Genomic DNA, 14,908 nt, shown 5'->3' with positions numbered 1-14,908 from the left:
GGCCATTGGGGGGGGGGGGATCCCCAGGAATTCCCCCCCCCCCCCCTCCCGGGAATCCCGCAGCCCCGCAGCCGGCAGTGGAGCGGGATGGGCGGCGGGGGGCAGCGGTGCGGGATGGGGTGAGTATTATGGGATGCCGCAGATGTTGCGCCCCGATAAGTGCGTGTGTGGGGTAAGGGGGGGGGTAAGGGGTGAGAGCGGCCGGGGGGAGATTAGGAGGTGAGAGTGACTCAGGGCATTTGGGATCCGGACCCGGAGCTGCGCACAGCCGGGGGTGGCGGCGGCGTCCCCAGGTGGGTGTGGGGTCGGGGGGCGAAAGGGGTGGGGGGGTGGGGGGGCACAGCGAGGTGGTCCTTTGTGGGTCCGGGGGGGTGGGGGGGGTGGGGGGTTCTGCTTTGGGGGGTGGGTGTCGCTATGGGGTCTGTGCCATATTGATGGGTGTAGGAGGGCGGTGTGAGAACCCCATGTGGGTGGGGGGCACAGGGGGTGTGGGATGGATGGGAGCTGTGCTGCCCCATCGTGCCCTATAGACTGTGAGGGCCCCATATGTGCACAGCAGGTGCTTGGATAGGGCTTATGGCCCCCCATTGCACACCCATATAGGGTGTATGGCCCCCCATTGCACACCCATATAGGGCTTATGGTCCCCCATTGCACACCCATATAGGGCTTATGGCCCCCCATTGCACAGCCATATAGGGTGTATGGCCCCCCATTGCACACCCATATAGGGCTTATGGCCCCCCATTGCACACCCACATAGGGTGTATGGCCCCCCATTGCACAGCCATATAGGGTGTATGGCCCCCCATTGCACAGCCATATAGGATACATGGGCTCCCCACTGCACACCCATACTGGATATAAGGGTTTCCTATTGCAGACTCATATAGGATGAGTGCAGTCCCCGTTGCACACATGTAGGACACACGGGCTCCCCGTTGCACTCTCATATGGGGTGTATGAACTCCTCATTGCACACCTATGTGTGGGATATGGGCTCCCTGCTGCAGACCCTTATAGGACACACAGGCTCCCAGTTACACACTTGTATAGGACATATGGGTTCCCTATTGCACACCCCCATAGGATATATGGGCTCCCTATTGCACAACCACACAGGATATATGGATTTCCCACTACACACCTTCGTAGGACATTCGGGGTCCCCATTGCACACCCATGCAGGGGATAGAGGGTCCCCATTGCACACCCATGCAGGAGATAGAGGGTCCCCATTGCCCACCCCTACACCCATCACCCCACAGCAGTGGGGTCTGTGGGGCTGACCGTCTCCCTCCCCATCCCCTCTCCTCTCCCCATGGGCTGCATTATGGGATCAGGGGGGCAGCGGGGCGGGGGTTGGAGGCTGATTATCAGTGGGGCGCAGCGGGGCTGACGCAAGAGGCAGCGGGGCAGCTGCGGGGTGGGGAGCGGGGCGGCCGTCCTGGGGGGCCGGGGGACGCTGCCAAAACGGGGCCAGGCGGGGCAGGAAGGAGGAGGCCGGGTCCGAGGCGGCCGTGGTTCCCGTGACCCCGTCACCGCTCCCGTGTCCCCATCGTGTCCTCCGCGGCCCCACGGTGGCTCCTGCTTGACCCCCCCCCCCTTCCCCTTTAAACCCACTGTGGGATCCCGCGCCCCCCACCGCCACCTTTGTGACCCCCTGGGGGTCCCCGTGACCCTTTTGGGGTCCCCGCTGCCGCCAGCCTGGGAGTGAGTGAGCTCCTGCGTCACCCTGGTGAGAGCTGGGGGTCCCGCTGCCCCCCGATGCCCCCGACCCACCTTCTCCCTGCTCCTCCCCCCCCCCCCCCCCCGATCTTGCTTCCATGGGCTTTCCTGGGACGGAGCAATGGGGGACTGTGGGCTTCCCCTGCGTGGGTGGAGATGTAGGGCCCCCCCCGCTCCCCACGGGGTTCCCCCACGCGAGTGGGTGGGGGTCATGGGGGGGGGGGAACCCCCGGGGCGGCCGCGAGGTGGGGGCACCCACGGGCGTGGGGGGAGGGCGCCCCCTGGCGGTTGTGCCCTGGGGCAGTGGGGGGGGGTGGACCCCACCCGTGGGCGTGGGTGTCCCTATAGGATCCGACCCGCAAGTGTGGGGCCATATGGGACCTGACCCATGAAGAGGGCTCAGTATGGGATCCACTCGTGTCTGTGGGTCCCTATAGGATCTAACCAATGCTTATGGGGCCGTATGGGACCCCACTCGTGCACAGCTCCATAGGGATGTGACCCACACGTGGGGCTCCATGGGATCCTGGACTCCTGCGGTGGTCCATATGGGATCACATTCATGTGCACGGGTCTGTAGAGGACCCATATGGACCCATATATGCGGCTCATATGGTTCATACAGTCCAGCATTCGTGTATATGGGGTGGTTTGGGATCCCACCCAGGGGCATGAGACCAGACAGGACCTGATCCCTGGGTGTGGATCCTTATGGGACCTGCCCTATGTGTGGATCCTTATGGGACCTGATCCCTGGGTGTGGGTCCATATGGGACCTGCCCCATATGGGAGCCTGTATGCGACCTGACCAGTGTGTTCTGGTCCAAATGGGACCTCCCCTACATGCAGGGCTCCGTATGGCCCCATGCCTGAGAGGCTGTGGGACTCAGCCCCTGCCCACAGCTCCATGGGGACCCGACCCCCCCATACACACACCATGGGGACCCGACCCCCCCCTGCAGGCCGTCCCTGGTGCATGGGTGCGGGCGGGATGGGGCTGCAGTGCCACCTCCCAGCGGGCAGCAGCCGGAGCTGTGCCATCTCCCAGCGTTGGTTCCCATCAGCAGGGCAGGGCACGGCCTTCCCCCCCCCATAGCCTCCCCCATAGCCCCCCCTAACCCCCCCCTTTGCTCCTAATGCTGTCTCTCCTCTCCTGCACGCTGCAGAGCAGGGCATGGTGCCGCCGGGCTGAGCGCTGGCTCTCAGCAGGGGGGTGAGTGGAGCCATGGAGGGGCCCGGCCAGGTAGGGACATCCTGGCTCCCCCCCCCCCGCTGACCCCCTGACTCCCCCGACCCCACTGATCCCCCCCTCTATACACCCACAGGACACCGAGGACGCGCTACACAGCAGCCTGGACCCCGAGGGCTACGAGGACAGCAAGGGCTCCAGGATATCCCTGGGGGGGATGAGCAGTGAGTGGCACTGATGGGTTCGGGGGTGGGCAGGGGGGGGGGTATTGCATGTGGGGGCTGCTGGGTTCGGGCTGCAGGTTGCAGTGTTGCTGTCGGTGCTTGTGTTGCATGGGTGCTGACGTTGCACAGGTGCTGGTGTTGTGCAGGCGTGTTGCACGGCGGCGGTGTTGCATAGGAATGTTGCAAGGGTGCCTGGCGTGGGCACCAGCGTTGCATGGCACTGGTGTTGCATGTGTGCCAGTGTGGCATGGGCAGCAGCACTGCGCAGGTGGCAGCGTTGCATGAGTGCCAGCGTTGGCACAGACACCAGCAATGCATGGACATTGGGGTTGCATGGGTGCTGGTGTGGGCATAGGACACCAGCACTGCAAGGTAGCAGAGTTGCATGAGCACCAATGCTGCATGGGCACCAATGCTGCATGAACACCAATGCTGCATGGGCACCAATGCTGCATGGGCACCAATGCTGCATGAGCACCAATGCTGCATGGACACCAATGCTGCATGGACACCAATGCTGCATGCATTCCAGCGGAGCATGAGAGCCAGAGTCACACGGGCATGGGTGTTGCACAGATGCATTGCACGGGCTCTAGAGTTGCACGAGCAGCAGCGCTGCACGAACAGCCGGTGCTGACCGGCCGGCAGGGCGCCGTCGGTCCCCATAACGTTGCCGCCCCCATAACGCTGCCGTCCCCATAACGCTGCCGTCCCCATAACGCTGCTGCCCGTTGTGCACAGGGGCCGTTGGTGGCATCGGGTCCCCTCTGCGGAGGGCGAAGGGCGAGCAGCTGTCCCCGCTGCGGTGAGTCGCTCCCACTCACGGACCCCTCCGGGACGCCCCCTCCCCTCATTTGGCCCCACGGGCTCCCGGCGCTGAACGCGGTGTGTTTTGCAGCCGCTTTCTGCCCGGCCATCGGGGATCCTATGATGTGGACGGGAGGAGCAGCGAGCTCGGGGCCCCCCCGGGACGGGCCGGTGGCGGAGGGCAGAGTGAGTGAGAGCGGGGCCGTGGGGGGGGGCACGGAGATGTGTGCGCGTCACCCCCCCCCCCCCCATCCAGGTCCCTCCGCCGCCGCGCGGTGACACAGCGGGGTGACCGCAGCCGCTTGTCGCGATCGCTGGTTGATTGAGGGTAAACAGAGCCGTGTTTGGGGTGAGGACAGGAACCACTCGGGGCTGAGCGCCGGCCGGAGCCGGGCGGCTTCGTGGCGACAAGGACAGCTCGGTGCGCTCCATGCGCCATAGGGGACAGCCTTGGGGACGCGCGCCCCGTCCCATCTGCGGCTTTGCCCCCATCCCGGCGGGGATGGACGCGGTGTCGGCACGGCCCGGCACATCCTATGGGGGACCGGGGGGTCCCTGGTGTGGGCGATGCGAGGTGACGGGGTGCGGTTCCCCCCCTCACCCCCCCCGGGGGCTGCGGTGCTGTTTACTGTCAGCAGGAGCAAAGTGCTGCGGGGTTTATGGTGCACACAGGGCGTGGGGCCGACCCGCTGCACGCAGAGGGGCTTTATAGGGCCGGAGCGTGCGGGGAGAGCGGAGGGGAGCAGGTAGGCAGGGGATGGGGACGGGGGACACCAGGCCGTTAGGTGAGGGGACGCCGTGTCCCCATCGTGGTCCAGGTGCCGGGATTGGGGTCCGGAGCTGAGTGTGGCAATGGGGCTGTCAGCCCACCCTGGAGCTGGGCACGACAGAGGGGTGATGGGGAGGTGGAATTAAGGGCGGGGGGACGGGACACCCTGCAGACCCCACTGGGGTCGGGCAGGACCTGCTGACACGACACCTGCTCCACAAACAGCTCCATCAGTGACCGATGTGGACGTGGAGCTGGCGGGGAGCAGGCGGCCCACGGTCCAGAGGGACACCCATGAGGTGGGTGCTGCGACCACCGGGACCCCCAATTCCCCATCGCAACGGCACCAACGGGGCCACTATGACTGGGGGGTCCTGGCTGGCGTTATGGCTTTGGGGTGTGGGTGACAACTTGTGACCGCAGGGGTACGTGGAGCTGCACGAGCTGGTGCTGGACAGCAGGAAGGATCCGTGCTGGATGGAGGCCGGACGCTGGCTGCACCTGGAGGAGAGCGTGGAGCCGGGGGGGACCTGGGGCAGCCACCTCCCCCTGCTCACCTACCACAGCCTGCTGGAGCTGCGCCGGGCCTTCAGCAAAGGTGGGGACCCCGCGCTGTGTGCTGTGTGGGATGGCGATGGAAGGTGCCACATGGTGCCAATGTGGTGCCAACACGCTGCTCACCCCACAGGTGTCGTGCTGCTGGATGTGGCGGCCACCTCGCTGGCAGCCTTGGCCCACACGCTGCTGGAGCAGCTCATCTACGAGGGGCAGCTGAAGCCGCAGCACCGGGAGGACGTCCTGCGGGCGCTGCTGCTGCAGCACAAGTACGCACGGGTCCCCAATGGGGCGCCCCCCCCCACACACCTTATAAGGCCGTCTTCCCCCCCCTTTGGGGTGTCGGGGTTGGATGGCAGCTGTTGTGGCCTTGCAGGCATCCCAGTGAGGGTGAGTCGGTGTGGACGCTGCCGGCGGCGCAGCTGCAGCACTCAGATGGGGAGCAGAAGGACGCGGAGCAGCGCGCGTTGCTGCGGGAGCACGGGGCCGTGGAGATGAGGGAGCTGCGTGGGGCCGAGCAGGCAAGTGAAGGGGGTGGGGGGGACGAGGGGGTGATGGGGGCACACAGAGGGGATGGAGGGGATGGAGCAGAACCTGCAGTGGACATATAAGAGATACCCAGGGGGCTCTTGGGGGCACGCAGGGGCTGGAGCAGCAGGGTCAGTCCCCATGGGCTCCAGTTGACCCTCTGCCCCCCCCCTGCCCCCCACCCCCACACAGCTCGGCCCCCAGCTCCACCAGCAGCTCCCTGAGGACACCGAGGCCACGCTGGTGCTTGTGGGTGAGTGCTGGGGGGGTTGCTGTGCCCCACGCTGCTGTGTGCTCACCCAGCGCCCCCCAGCCCAACTCCAGGTCCCATCCTGTGTCCCCATGCCTGTCCCCATGCCACCACGTCACTGCATCCCTGCACCTCCATTTCTCATGTCCCTGTACCCCACTTCCCAACGTCCCTGTAACCCCAAAACCCCAATGTCCCTATATCTCATTTCCCAGTGTCCCTACACCCCTCTTCCCTACACCCTCACTTCCCCATGTCCCTGTATCCCCACTTCTCAGTGTCCCTATATTCCCATTTCCCACCTCCCTCTTATCCCCATATTCCCACGTCCCTATGCCCCCACATCCCAGTTACCCTAAATCCCCATAAATTCCCAGTGTCCATACACCCCCACTTCCCAATGTCCCTATATCCCCACATCCCTATATCCCCATCAGATCCCTATTTCTCATTTCCCAGTGTCTCTACCCCCCCACTTCCCTACACCCCCAATTCCCAATATCCCCATATCCCCACACCCCAATGTCCCTATATCTCATTTCCCAGTGTCCCTACACCCCCATTTCCCTACACCCTCCCACCCCAACGTCCCCCCACTGTCCCCCCACCCCCCATCCCCCTCTATCCCCCCACCCCCGCTCTGTGCCCCCCTGACCCCCTCCCCCCGTTCCCCCCCAGGCTGTGCATCCTTCCTGGAGCAGCCCACCCTGGCGTTGGTTCGGCTTCGTGCTGCGCTGCATCTGGACGCGGTGCTGGCCGTGCAGCTCCCGGTGCGCTTCGTGCTGACGGTGTTGGGTCCCGACAGCCCCCGGCTCAGCTACCACGAGATCGGCCGCGCTGCCGCCACCGTCATGGCCGACCGGGTACTGCACCGGCACCGTGTGCCCGTGTCCCCATGTCCCCTTGTCCCCTTGTCCCCATGTATCTGCGTCCCTGTGTCCCACTGTGTCCCTATGTCCCCATATATCTGTGCCCCTGTGTCTCTATATCCCACTGTCCCTTTGCATGCATGTCCCTTGTGTCCCCATGTCCCTTGTGTCCCCATGTCCCTTGTGTCCCCATGTCCCCATGTCCCCATGTATCTGTGTCCCCATGTCCTCGTGTCCCCATGTATCTCTGCCCTCATTACCCACTACATCCGTGTCCCCATGTCCCTTTGTATCCACATCCCCATGTCCCCATGTATCCATATCCCTGTGCCCCCATGTCCCCATGCACCCCTGTCCCCATATAACTGTGTGCCCGTGAAACCCTGCCCCACTGTGTCCCCGTGTCCCTCTGTATGTGTCCCCATGTCCCCACATCTTTGTGTCCCCACACCATCTCCCCACACCCCATGGCCCCACATCCCAGTGTCACAATGTCCCATGTCCCCATTGCCTTGTGCCCACACACCTTTGCCCCCCCACCCCCAATCCCAACCCCTCACCCCCCTTTGACCCATTCCAACCCCTCAACATCTCCACTCTCCATCTCCCCCCCCCCCTCCATCCCACAGCTGTTCCGCCGTGACGCCTACCTGTGTGGGGGCCGTGGGGAGCTGCTGGGGGGGCTGGAGAGCTTCCTGGAGGCCAGCATCGTTCTGCCCCCCAACGAGGTGCCCAACGAGCAGCACCTGCGTGCCCTGATCCCACTGCAGCACCAGCTGCTCCGCCGCCGCCACCAGCACCCCGACACCGTGCACAGCCACAGCGCCCCCAAAGACACGGGTACGTCCCCACTTTGGGGTCCCCGTCCCCCTGCATCCTCCCCCTCCCCGTGTCCCTTTGGTTTCGATGCCCTGTCTGTCCATAGGGAGTAAGGAGCAGGCTCCGGATGATGACGACCCATTGATCCGGACGGGGCGTCCTTTTGGGGGGCTGGTGAAGGACATCCGGCGCCGTTACCCCAAATACCTGAGTGACATCAAGGACGCGCTCAGCCCGCAGTGCCTGGCTGCCGTCATCTTCATCTACTTCGCTGCGCTGTCACCTGCTGTCACCTTCGGGGGCTTGTTGGGTAATGCAGGGCTGTGGGGAGCTGCCCTGTGCTGTCATAGGGTCTCCTGTGTCCCCATTCCTCAGTGTCCCCACATCTGCACGTCCCCACGTCCCAATATCACATCCTCATTCCCCCTGTGTCCCTACATCCCAGTTCCCCCATATCCCCACGTCCTTGCGTCCCCATGCCCATGTCCTCCCTGCATGACCCCACATCTACATGTCCCCATTCCCCCCATGTCCCCATGTCCCTGTACCTCCATATGCTCATGCCCCATGGCTCCAAGGCCCTCATATCCCCATCCCATATCCCTATGCCCCTGTCTCCCATGCCTCAGTGGCCCATATCTCCATGTCCTCATATCCATATGTCCCCATAATCCCATGTCCCCACATCCCCATGTCCTCATGTCCCCATGTCCCCATGTCCCCATGTCCCCATGTCCCTGTGTCCCCATGTCCCTGTGTCCTCATGTCCCTGTATCTCCATGCCCCGATGTTCCACATCCCCATACCTTCATGCCCCACATCCCCACACCTCACTGTCCCATGTCCCCACATCCCCATGTCCCCATGTCCCTATATCCCCATTCCCCAATATCCCACATCCCCTCCATGTCCCCACATGCACAGCAACCCCCAAAGGAACCTACAACCTTCTTTCTGCACTGAGCACTTTGGGGTGGTGGGGTGTGTGTGTGTGGGGGGGGGGGCATCTCCTTCTCCATCCCACCCCCCCTCCCCTCTGTGCCCCCCCAGGTGAGAAGACCCGTGGGATGATGGGGGTGTCGGAGCTGCTGGTCTCCACCTGTGTGCAGTGTTTGCTCTTCAGTCTGCTCAGTGCTCAGCCTCTGCTCGTCGTCGGCTTCTCGGGGCCGCTGCTGGTCTTTGAGGAGGCTTTCTTCTCGGTGGGACCCCAACCTTGGGGGGGGGGCACCTTAGGAAGGCAATTTGGGGGTGGCATAAGTGGGATGGCATGTAGGGGGGTGGCACTTTGGGGATGGCACATAGGGAATGGCACTTATGGGGTGGCACCTTTGGGGTGGCGCAGATGTGACGATCCATAGGGGGATGGCACTTTTGGGATGGCATTTTGGGGGGCGGCACTTTGGGGATGGCACATAGAGACTGACGCTTATGGGGATGGCACCTTTGGGGTGGCACAGGGCTGATGGCAAGTCGGGGGGTGGCACTTTTAGGATGGCAATTACGGGGTGGCACCTTTGGGGTGGCACAAATGTGATGATCCATATGGGGATGGCACTTTTGGGATGGCATTTTGGGGGTGGCACCTTTGGGATGGCACAAGAGGAGGTGGCACTTTTGGGTTGGCACATACGTAATGACACTTTGGGGATGGCACATATGGAGTGGCACTTTGGGGATGGCACACAGGGTAGGAGGTGTGGGGCACCCCACATTGCCGTGGGGCTGATGGGGCCGTGTCCTTTGGTGTCAGTTCTGTGAGGCACAAGGCCTGGAGTACATCGTGGGACGGGTTTGGATCGGCTTCTGGCTGATCCTGCTGGTGCTGGTGGTGGTGGCCTGTGAGGGCAGCGTCCTGGTGCGCTACCTGTCCCGCTACACGCAGGAGATCTTCTCCTTCCTCATCTCCCTCATCTTCATCTATGAGACCTTCGCCAAGCTCGTCACGGTGAGGGGGGGGTCCCATAGAGCCAGAGAGAGCGGTGGGGTGCAGTGGGATGGAGATGTGGGATGCAATGGGATGGAGCTGTGCAATGGGATGGAGCTGTGGGATGCAATGGGATGGAGCTGTGGGATGCAATGGGATGGAGCTGTGGGATGCAATGGGATGGAGCTGTGCAATGGGATGGAGCTGTGGGATGCAGTGGGATGGAGCTGTGCAGTGGGATGGAGCTGTGGGATACGGTGGGATGGAGCTGTGGGATACAGTGGGATGCAGCTGTGGGATACAGTGGGATGCAGCCATGGGTACGGTGGGCTGTAGGGCTATGGGGTGCAGCAGGGATGTATGTGGGGCTGTCCCAACCTCCTCTCCCACCCCCAGATCTTCAGGGCTCACCCGCTGCAGAGGAGGTACAACGTGAAGGACACGGTGGACCCGTTAGTGCCCGAACCCAACACGGCGCTGCTGTCCCTCGTCCTCATGGCCGGCACCTTCTTCCTTGCTCTCTTCCTCCGTAAATTCAAGAACAGCGCGTTCCTGCCCGGCACCGTGAGTTCAGGGAGGGGGGAGTTTGGTGTTGTCACCCCCAGGGTGTAGTTGGGTCCTATTGGCTGAGGGGGGGGCACACGGGGAGGCTCAGTGCGGTGTCCCCGCAGATCCGGCGCCTGATCGGGGACTTTGGGGTGCCCATCTCCATCTTCATCATGGCTCTGGCTGATTTCTTCATTGAGGACACCTACACACAGGTAGGGGGGGTCCCTGTGGGTGAATGGGGGGTGACTCTGGAGGGGAGGGGGCTGCGGGGTGCACCAACCTGATCTTCCATCTCTGCTCCTGTGCAGAAACTGAAGGTGCCCAGAGGGTTGGAGGTGACCAACGCCACCTCCCGGGGTTGGTTCATCCACCCCATGGGCAACACGGCCCCCTTCCCCATCTGGATGATGTTTGCTTCTGTGGTGCCAGCCCTCCTGGTCTTCATCCTCATCTTCCTCGAGACGCAGATCACCACGTGAGGATGGAGGGGGGGAGGGGCGGGTTGGGATCCCACCCTGTCCTCCTCTCTGCCCCCATCCCATCCCATCCCATCCCATCCCATTTCCATTCCCATCCCATCCCATCCCATCCCATCCCATTTCCATTCCCATCCCATCCCATCCCATCCCATCCCATTCCCATTCTCTCCCTGTCCCCATTACAACCGCCATCCCCTTGCCATCCCCATCCTCAACCACGGATGCATCCCCTCCATCCCCACAGCCTCATCGTCAGCAAGCCAGAAAGGAAGCTGGTGAAGGGCTCTGGGTTCCACCTGGATCTGCTGCTCATCGTGGCCATGGGTGGCGTGGCTGCCCTCTTTGGCATGCCCTGGTTGAGCGCCACCACGGTGCGCACCATCACTCACGCCAACGCTCTGACCGTCATGAGCAAGAGCTCGGCACCGGGGGAGAAGTCCCAGATCCTGGAGGTGAAGGAGCAGCGCATCAGTGGGCTGCTGGTGGCAGTGCTGATCGGTGAGAGGGATGGGGATGGGGATGGGGATGGGGATGGGGATGGGGATGGGGATGGGGGGCTTTGGGTGGGGTTGGACCCATCCCTGTGGTGCCCGCTGACCAACCCCCTGTCCCACCAGGCGTCTCCATCCTGATGGAGCCCATCCTGAAGTACATCCCGCTGTCTGTGCTCTTCGGCATCTTCCTCTACATGGGCGTCACGTCGCTCTTTGGCATCCAGCTCTTCGACCGCATCCTGCTGCTGCTGATGCCCCCCAAGTACCACCCCAAGGAGCCCTACGTCACCAGGGTGAGACAGCCCTGCTTTGCCCTACTGGGCTCCGAGCCCCCCACCCTAATCCAAGGGGACGTGGTGCAGCCCCCCGCCCTGACCCCTCTCTGTGCCGCAGGTGAAGACGTGGCGGATGCACATCTTCACCCTCACGCAGATCCTGATGCTGGCGCTGCTGTGGGGGGTGAAGGCCAGCCCGGCCTCGCTGGCTCTGCCCTTCATCCTCGTCCTCACTGTGCCGCTGCGGCGCCTCCTGCTGCCCCGCATCTTCAGCGAGATCGAGCTCAAATGCGTGCGTCCCGTCCCCACCCCCCGCCACCCCCACCGCCTCTTCTCCCCTCCCCATCCCTGCTCCCAGCCTCGTCTTTGTCCTCATCTCCCCCACCCTGTCCCCATTCTATCCCCCTTCTCTCCCTGCCCCCATCTCTGCCTCCACCCCGTTCACCATTTCCATCCTTATCCTCTTCCTGTCCCCAGTATGACTGCCAGCTCCATCCACCCCCATCCTCAGTTCCCATCTCCATTCCAATCTCCATCCACATCCTCCTCCCGTCTCCATCCCCATCACCGCTCATCCTCATTTTTGACCTCTCATTATCTCCTCCCTGTCCCCATCCCTGTCCCATCTCCATCATCTCCACCCCCAACTCCATCATCTCCAACTCCATTTCACCTCCATCTCCATCATCTCTATCTCCAACTCCATCTCCACCTTCATTTCCATCTTCATTTCCATCCCCATCGTCCCCATCTGCATCTCCCCAATCTCCATCTCCAACTCCATCTCCTCCATCATCTCTATCTCCATCTCTATTGTCTCCATCTCCATCATCTCCAACTCCATCTCCTCCTTCATTATCTCTATCTCTGTTTCCATCTCCAATCATCTCCATCTCCTCCACCTCCATCATCTCCAACTCCAACATCTCCATTTCCATCTCTGTCATCTCCACCCCCATCTCCTCCATCTCCACCTCCATCATCTCCATCTTCACCTCCATCATCTCCAACTCCAACATTTCCATCTCCATTTCCATCTCTTATCATCTCCATCTCCACCTACACCTCCATCATCTCCATCTCCAACTCCAACACCTCCATCTCCATTTCCATCTCTTATCATCTCCATCTCCAACTCCATCATCTCCATCTTCACCTCCATCATCTCCATCTCCAACTCCATCATTTCCATCTCCATTTCCATCTCTATCATCTCCACCCCCATCTCCTCCATTTCCACCTCCATCATCTCCATCTTCACTTCCATCATCTCCAACACCTCCATCTCCATTTCCATCTCAATCATCTCTATCTTCACCTCCATCATCTCCCCAACTCCAACACCTCCATCTCCATTTCCATCTCTATCATCTCCATCTCCACCACCTCCACCACCTCCACCACCTCCATCCCATCCCATCCCATCCCATCCCATCCCATCCCATCCCATCCCATCCCATCCCATCCCATCCCCACCTCCATCCCATCCCATCCCTCCTGACACCCCATCTCCCCCCACAGCTGGACACGGACGACGCGGCGGTGACGTTTGAAGAGATGGAGGGCCAGGATGTGTACAACGAGGTGCAGATGCCCAGCTAAGGGCCCCACCGTGCCCCCACCCACATGTAGATCCACCATCACCCCCCCCCCCCAGAGCCACGTCCTGCCCACAGCATCCCGCTATGCTGCCCTGCATCCCGGGGTAGGGATGTTAACAGCCCAGCACAAGGGGTAGGGGTTTATAATGCAGAGAAACGCTGCAAAAACACTGAAAAAAAAGCAAAAAAAAAGGGGGAAAAAAAAGGGAAAAAAAAGGGAAAAAAAAGGGCCGATGCTTCTGCAGAGAAAAGCCAATGCTTGTGCAGGTAGAGCTTGCTGAAAACAGAGGGAAATAGCAGGGGGAAAAAAGAGATAATAATGATGCAAAAAGCACTTAGAAGCAGCAGCCGCCGCCAGGAGCCATGTGTACATTGCTGCTCAGCACCAAGGGCTGTAACTTATTGCTGAGGGCCGCGTGTGTGTGTACATAGAGCTGAGCTACGAGGGGATGGAGACTGAGCGGGACCAGCAGGGACTGCGGGCACCGAGTGTGTGTGTGTGTGTGTGTGTGTCTGTCTGGGTCTGTCTGTGTCCGTCCGTCCTGCTGCGGCTGTTCCAGTTCAACCCATGGAGCTCTGCATGGATTTTTTGCCGCCATGACAATTGCTTGTTGCACATCCCCTGCCCCAAACCCATCCCCAATGGGATATCCCAAAGCCATTGCAATGGGATCACCCCCAAACCCATTTCCATTGGGATATCCCAAAGCCATTGCAATGGGATCACCCCCAAACCCATTTCCATTGGGATATCCCAAAGCCATTGCAATGGGATCACCCCCAAACCCACCCCCAATGGGATATCCCGAAGCCATTGCAATGGGATCACCCCCCAAACCCATCCCCAATGGGATATCCCAAAGCCATTGCAATAGGATCACTCCCAAACCCATCCGCAATGGGATATCCCAAAGCCATTGCAATAGGATCACCCCCAAACCCACCCCCAATGGGATATCCCAAAGCCATTGCAATGGGATCACCCCCAAACCCATCCCCAATGGGATATCCCAAAGCCATTGCAATAGGATCACTCCCAAACCCATCCCCAATGGGATATCCCAAAGCCATTGCAATGGGATCACCCCCAAACCCATCCCCAATGGGATATCCCAAAGCCATTCCAATAGGATCACCCCCAAACCCATCCCCAATGGGATATCCCAAAGCCATTGCAATAGGATCACCCCCAAACCCATTCCCATTGGGATATCCCAAAGCCATTGCAATAGGATCACTCCCAAACCCATTCCCATTGGGAACTCTCAAAGCCATTGCAATGGGATCACCCCCAAAACCTATTCCCAATGGGATTCTCCAAAGCCACTGCAATGGGATCACCCCCAAACCCATTCCAAATGCGGTATCACAAAGCCATTCCAATGGGATCACCCCCAAACCCATTCCAAATGGGAAACTCCCAAAGCCATTGCAATGGGATCACTCCCAAAGTCATTCCCAAGGTGATCTCCCAAACTTATTCCTAAGGGGATATCCCAAACCCATCCCCAAGGGGACATTCCAAACCCATTCCCAATGGGGTCACTCCCAAACCCATTCCCAATGGGATCTCCCAAACCCATCCCCAATGGGGTCACTCCCAAACCACCTCCAGTGCCTTGGGGTTGTTTTTACCACTGATGTATCCGAAATAAACGATGGTGCGTGCTTTGTTTGAGCTTCCCCTCCCGACCCACCTCCATCTCAGGCTTTAATAAAGATATTCATTACAATGGGGCTGCTCCTTCTGATGGGTTCCTACCAGGGACCCCATGACCCCATAGGATGCCCATTGCCATCACCCCAAATATCCCCATGGGATGTTCATTGCCATCATCCCAAATGAAC

General features: G+C 61.1%; 1 protein-coding gene across 4 annotated transcripts; it reads left to right on the top strand.

The window, feature by feature from the left end:
• The first annotated feature begins 219 nt into the window (after nucleotides 1–219).
• On the top strand, nucleotides 220–14,739 carry SLC4A1 (solute carrier family 4 member 1 (Diego blood group)). Of its 4 annotated transcripts, XM_072356450.1 has the most exons (22): nucleotides 220–293; nucleotides 2,895–2,971; nucleotides 3,054–3,141; nucleotides 3,883–3,946; nucleotides 4,040–4,134; nucleotides 4,943–5,016; nucleotides 5,141–5,315; nucleotides 5,406–5,541; nucleotides 5,649–5,793; nucleotides 5,993–6,053; nucleotides 6,729–6,913; nucleotides 7,549–7,759; nucleotides 7,845–8,048; nucleotides 8,789–8,937; nucleotides 9,489–9,683; nucleotides 10,059–10,226; nucleotides 10,334–10,423; nucleotides 10,520–10,686; nucleotides 10,935–11,188; nucleotides 11,308–11,477; nucleotides 11,578–11,751; nucleotides 12,981–14,739. In XM_072356450.1, the coding sequence occupies exons 2-22, from the start codon at nucleotides 2,954–2,956 to the stop codon at nucleotides 13,059–13,061; spliced, it is 2,904 nt and encodes a 967-aa protein (XP_072212551.1). In that variant the 5' UTR covers nucleotides 220–293; nucleotides 2,895–2,953; the 3' UTR covers nucleotides 13,062–14,739. The 4 variants fall into 4 exon arrangements, with proteins under 4 accessions (XP_072212551.1, XP_072212553.1, XP_072212552.1 ...); XM_072356451.1 differs by lacking the exon at nucleotides 2,895–2,971 and having other exon boundaries at nucleotides 245–293; XM_072356452.1 differs by lacking the exons at nucleotides 3,883–3,946; nucleotides 4,040–4,134.
• Nucleotides 14,740–14,908: the final 169 nt, after the last annotated feature.

This window comes from Excalfactoria chinensis, chromosome 24 (assembly GCF_039878825.1).
Source record: "Excalfactoria chinensis isolate bCotChi1 chromosome 24, bCotChi1.hap2, whole genome shotgun sequence".
Taxonomy (NCBI): domain Eukaryota; kingdom Metazoa; phylum Chordata; class Aves; order Galliformes; family Phasianidae; genus Excalfactoria; species Excalfactoria chinensis.
Note: the sequence above shows the minus strand (reverse complement) of the source record. Positions and strands in the feature narration are given on the sequence as shown.

Coding starts and splice junctions, on each gene's coding strand:
- SLC4A1 (XM_072356450.1), top strand. Junction 6,054..6,728: donor GGCCACGCTGGTGCTTGTGG/GTGAGTGCTGGG, acceptor GTTCCCCCCCAG/GCTGTGCATCCTTCCTGGAG. Junction 8,049..8,788: donor CACCTTCGGGGGCTTGTTGG/GTAATGCAGGGC, acceptor GTGCCCCCCCAG/GTGAGAAGACCCGTGGGATG.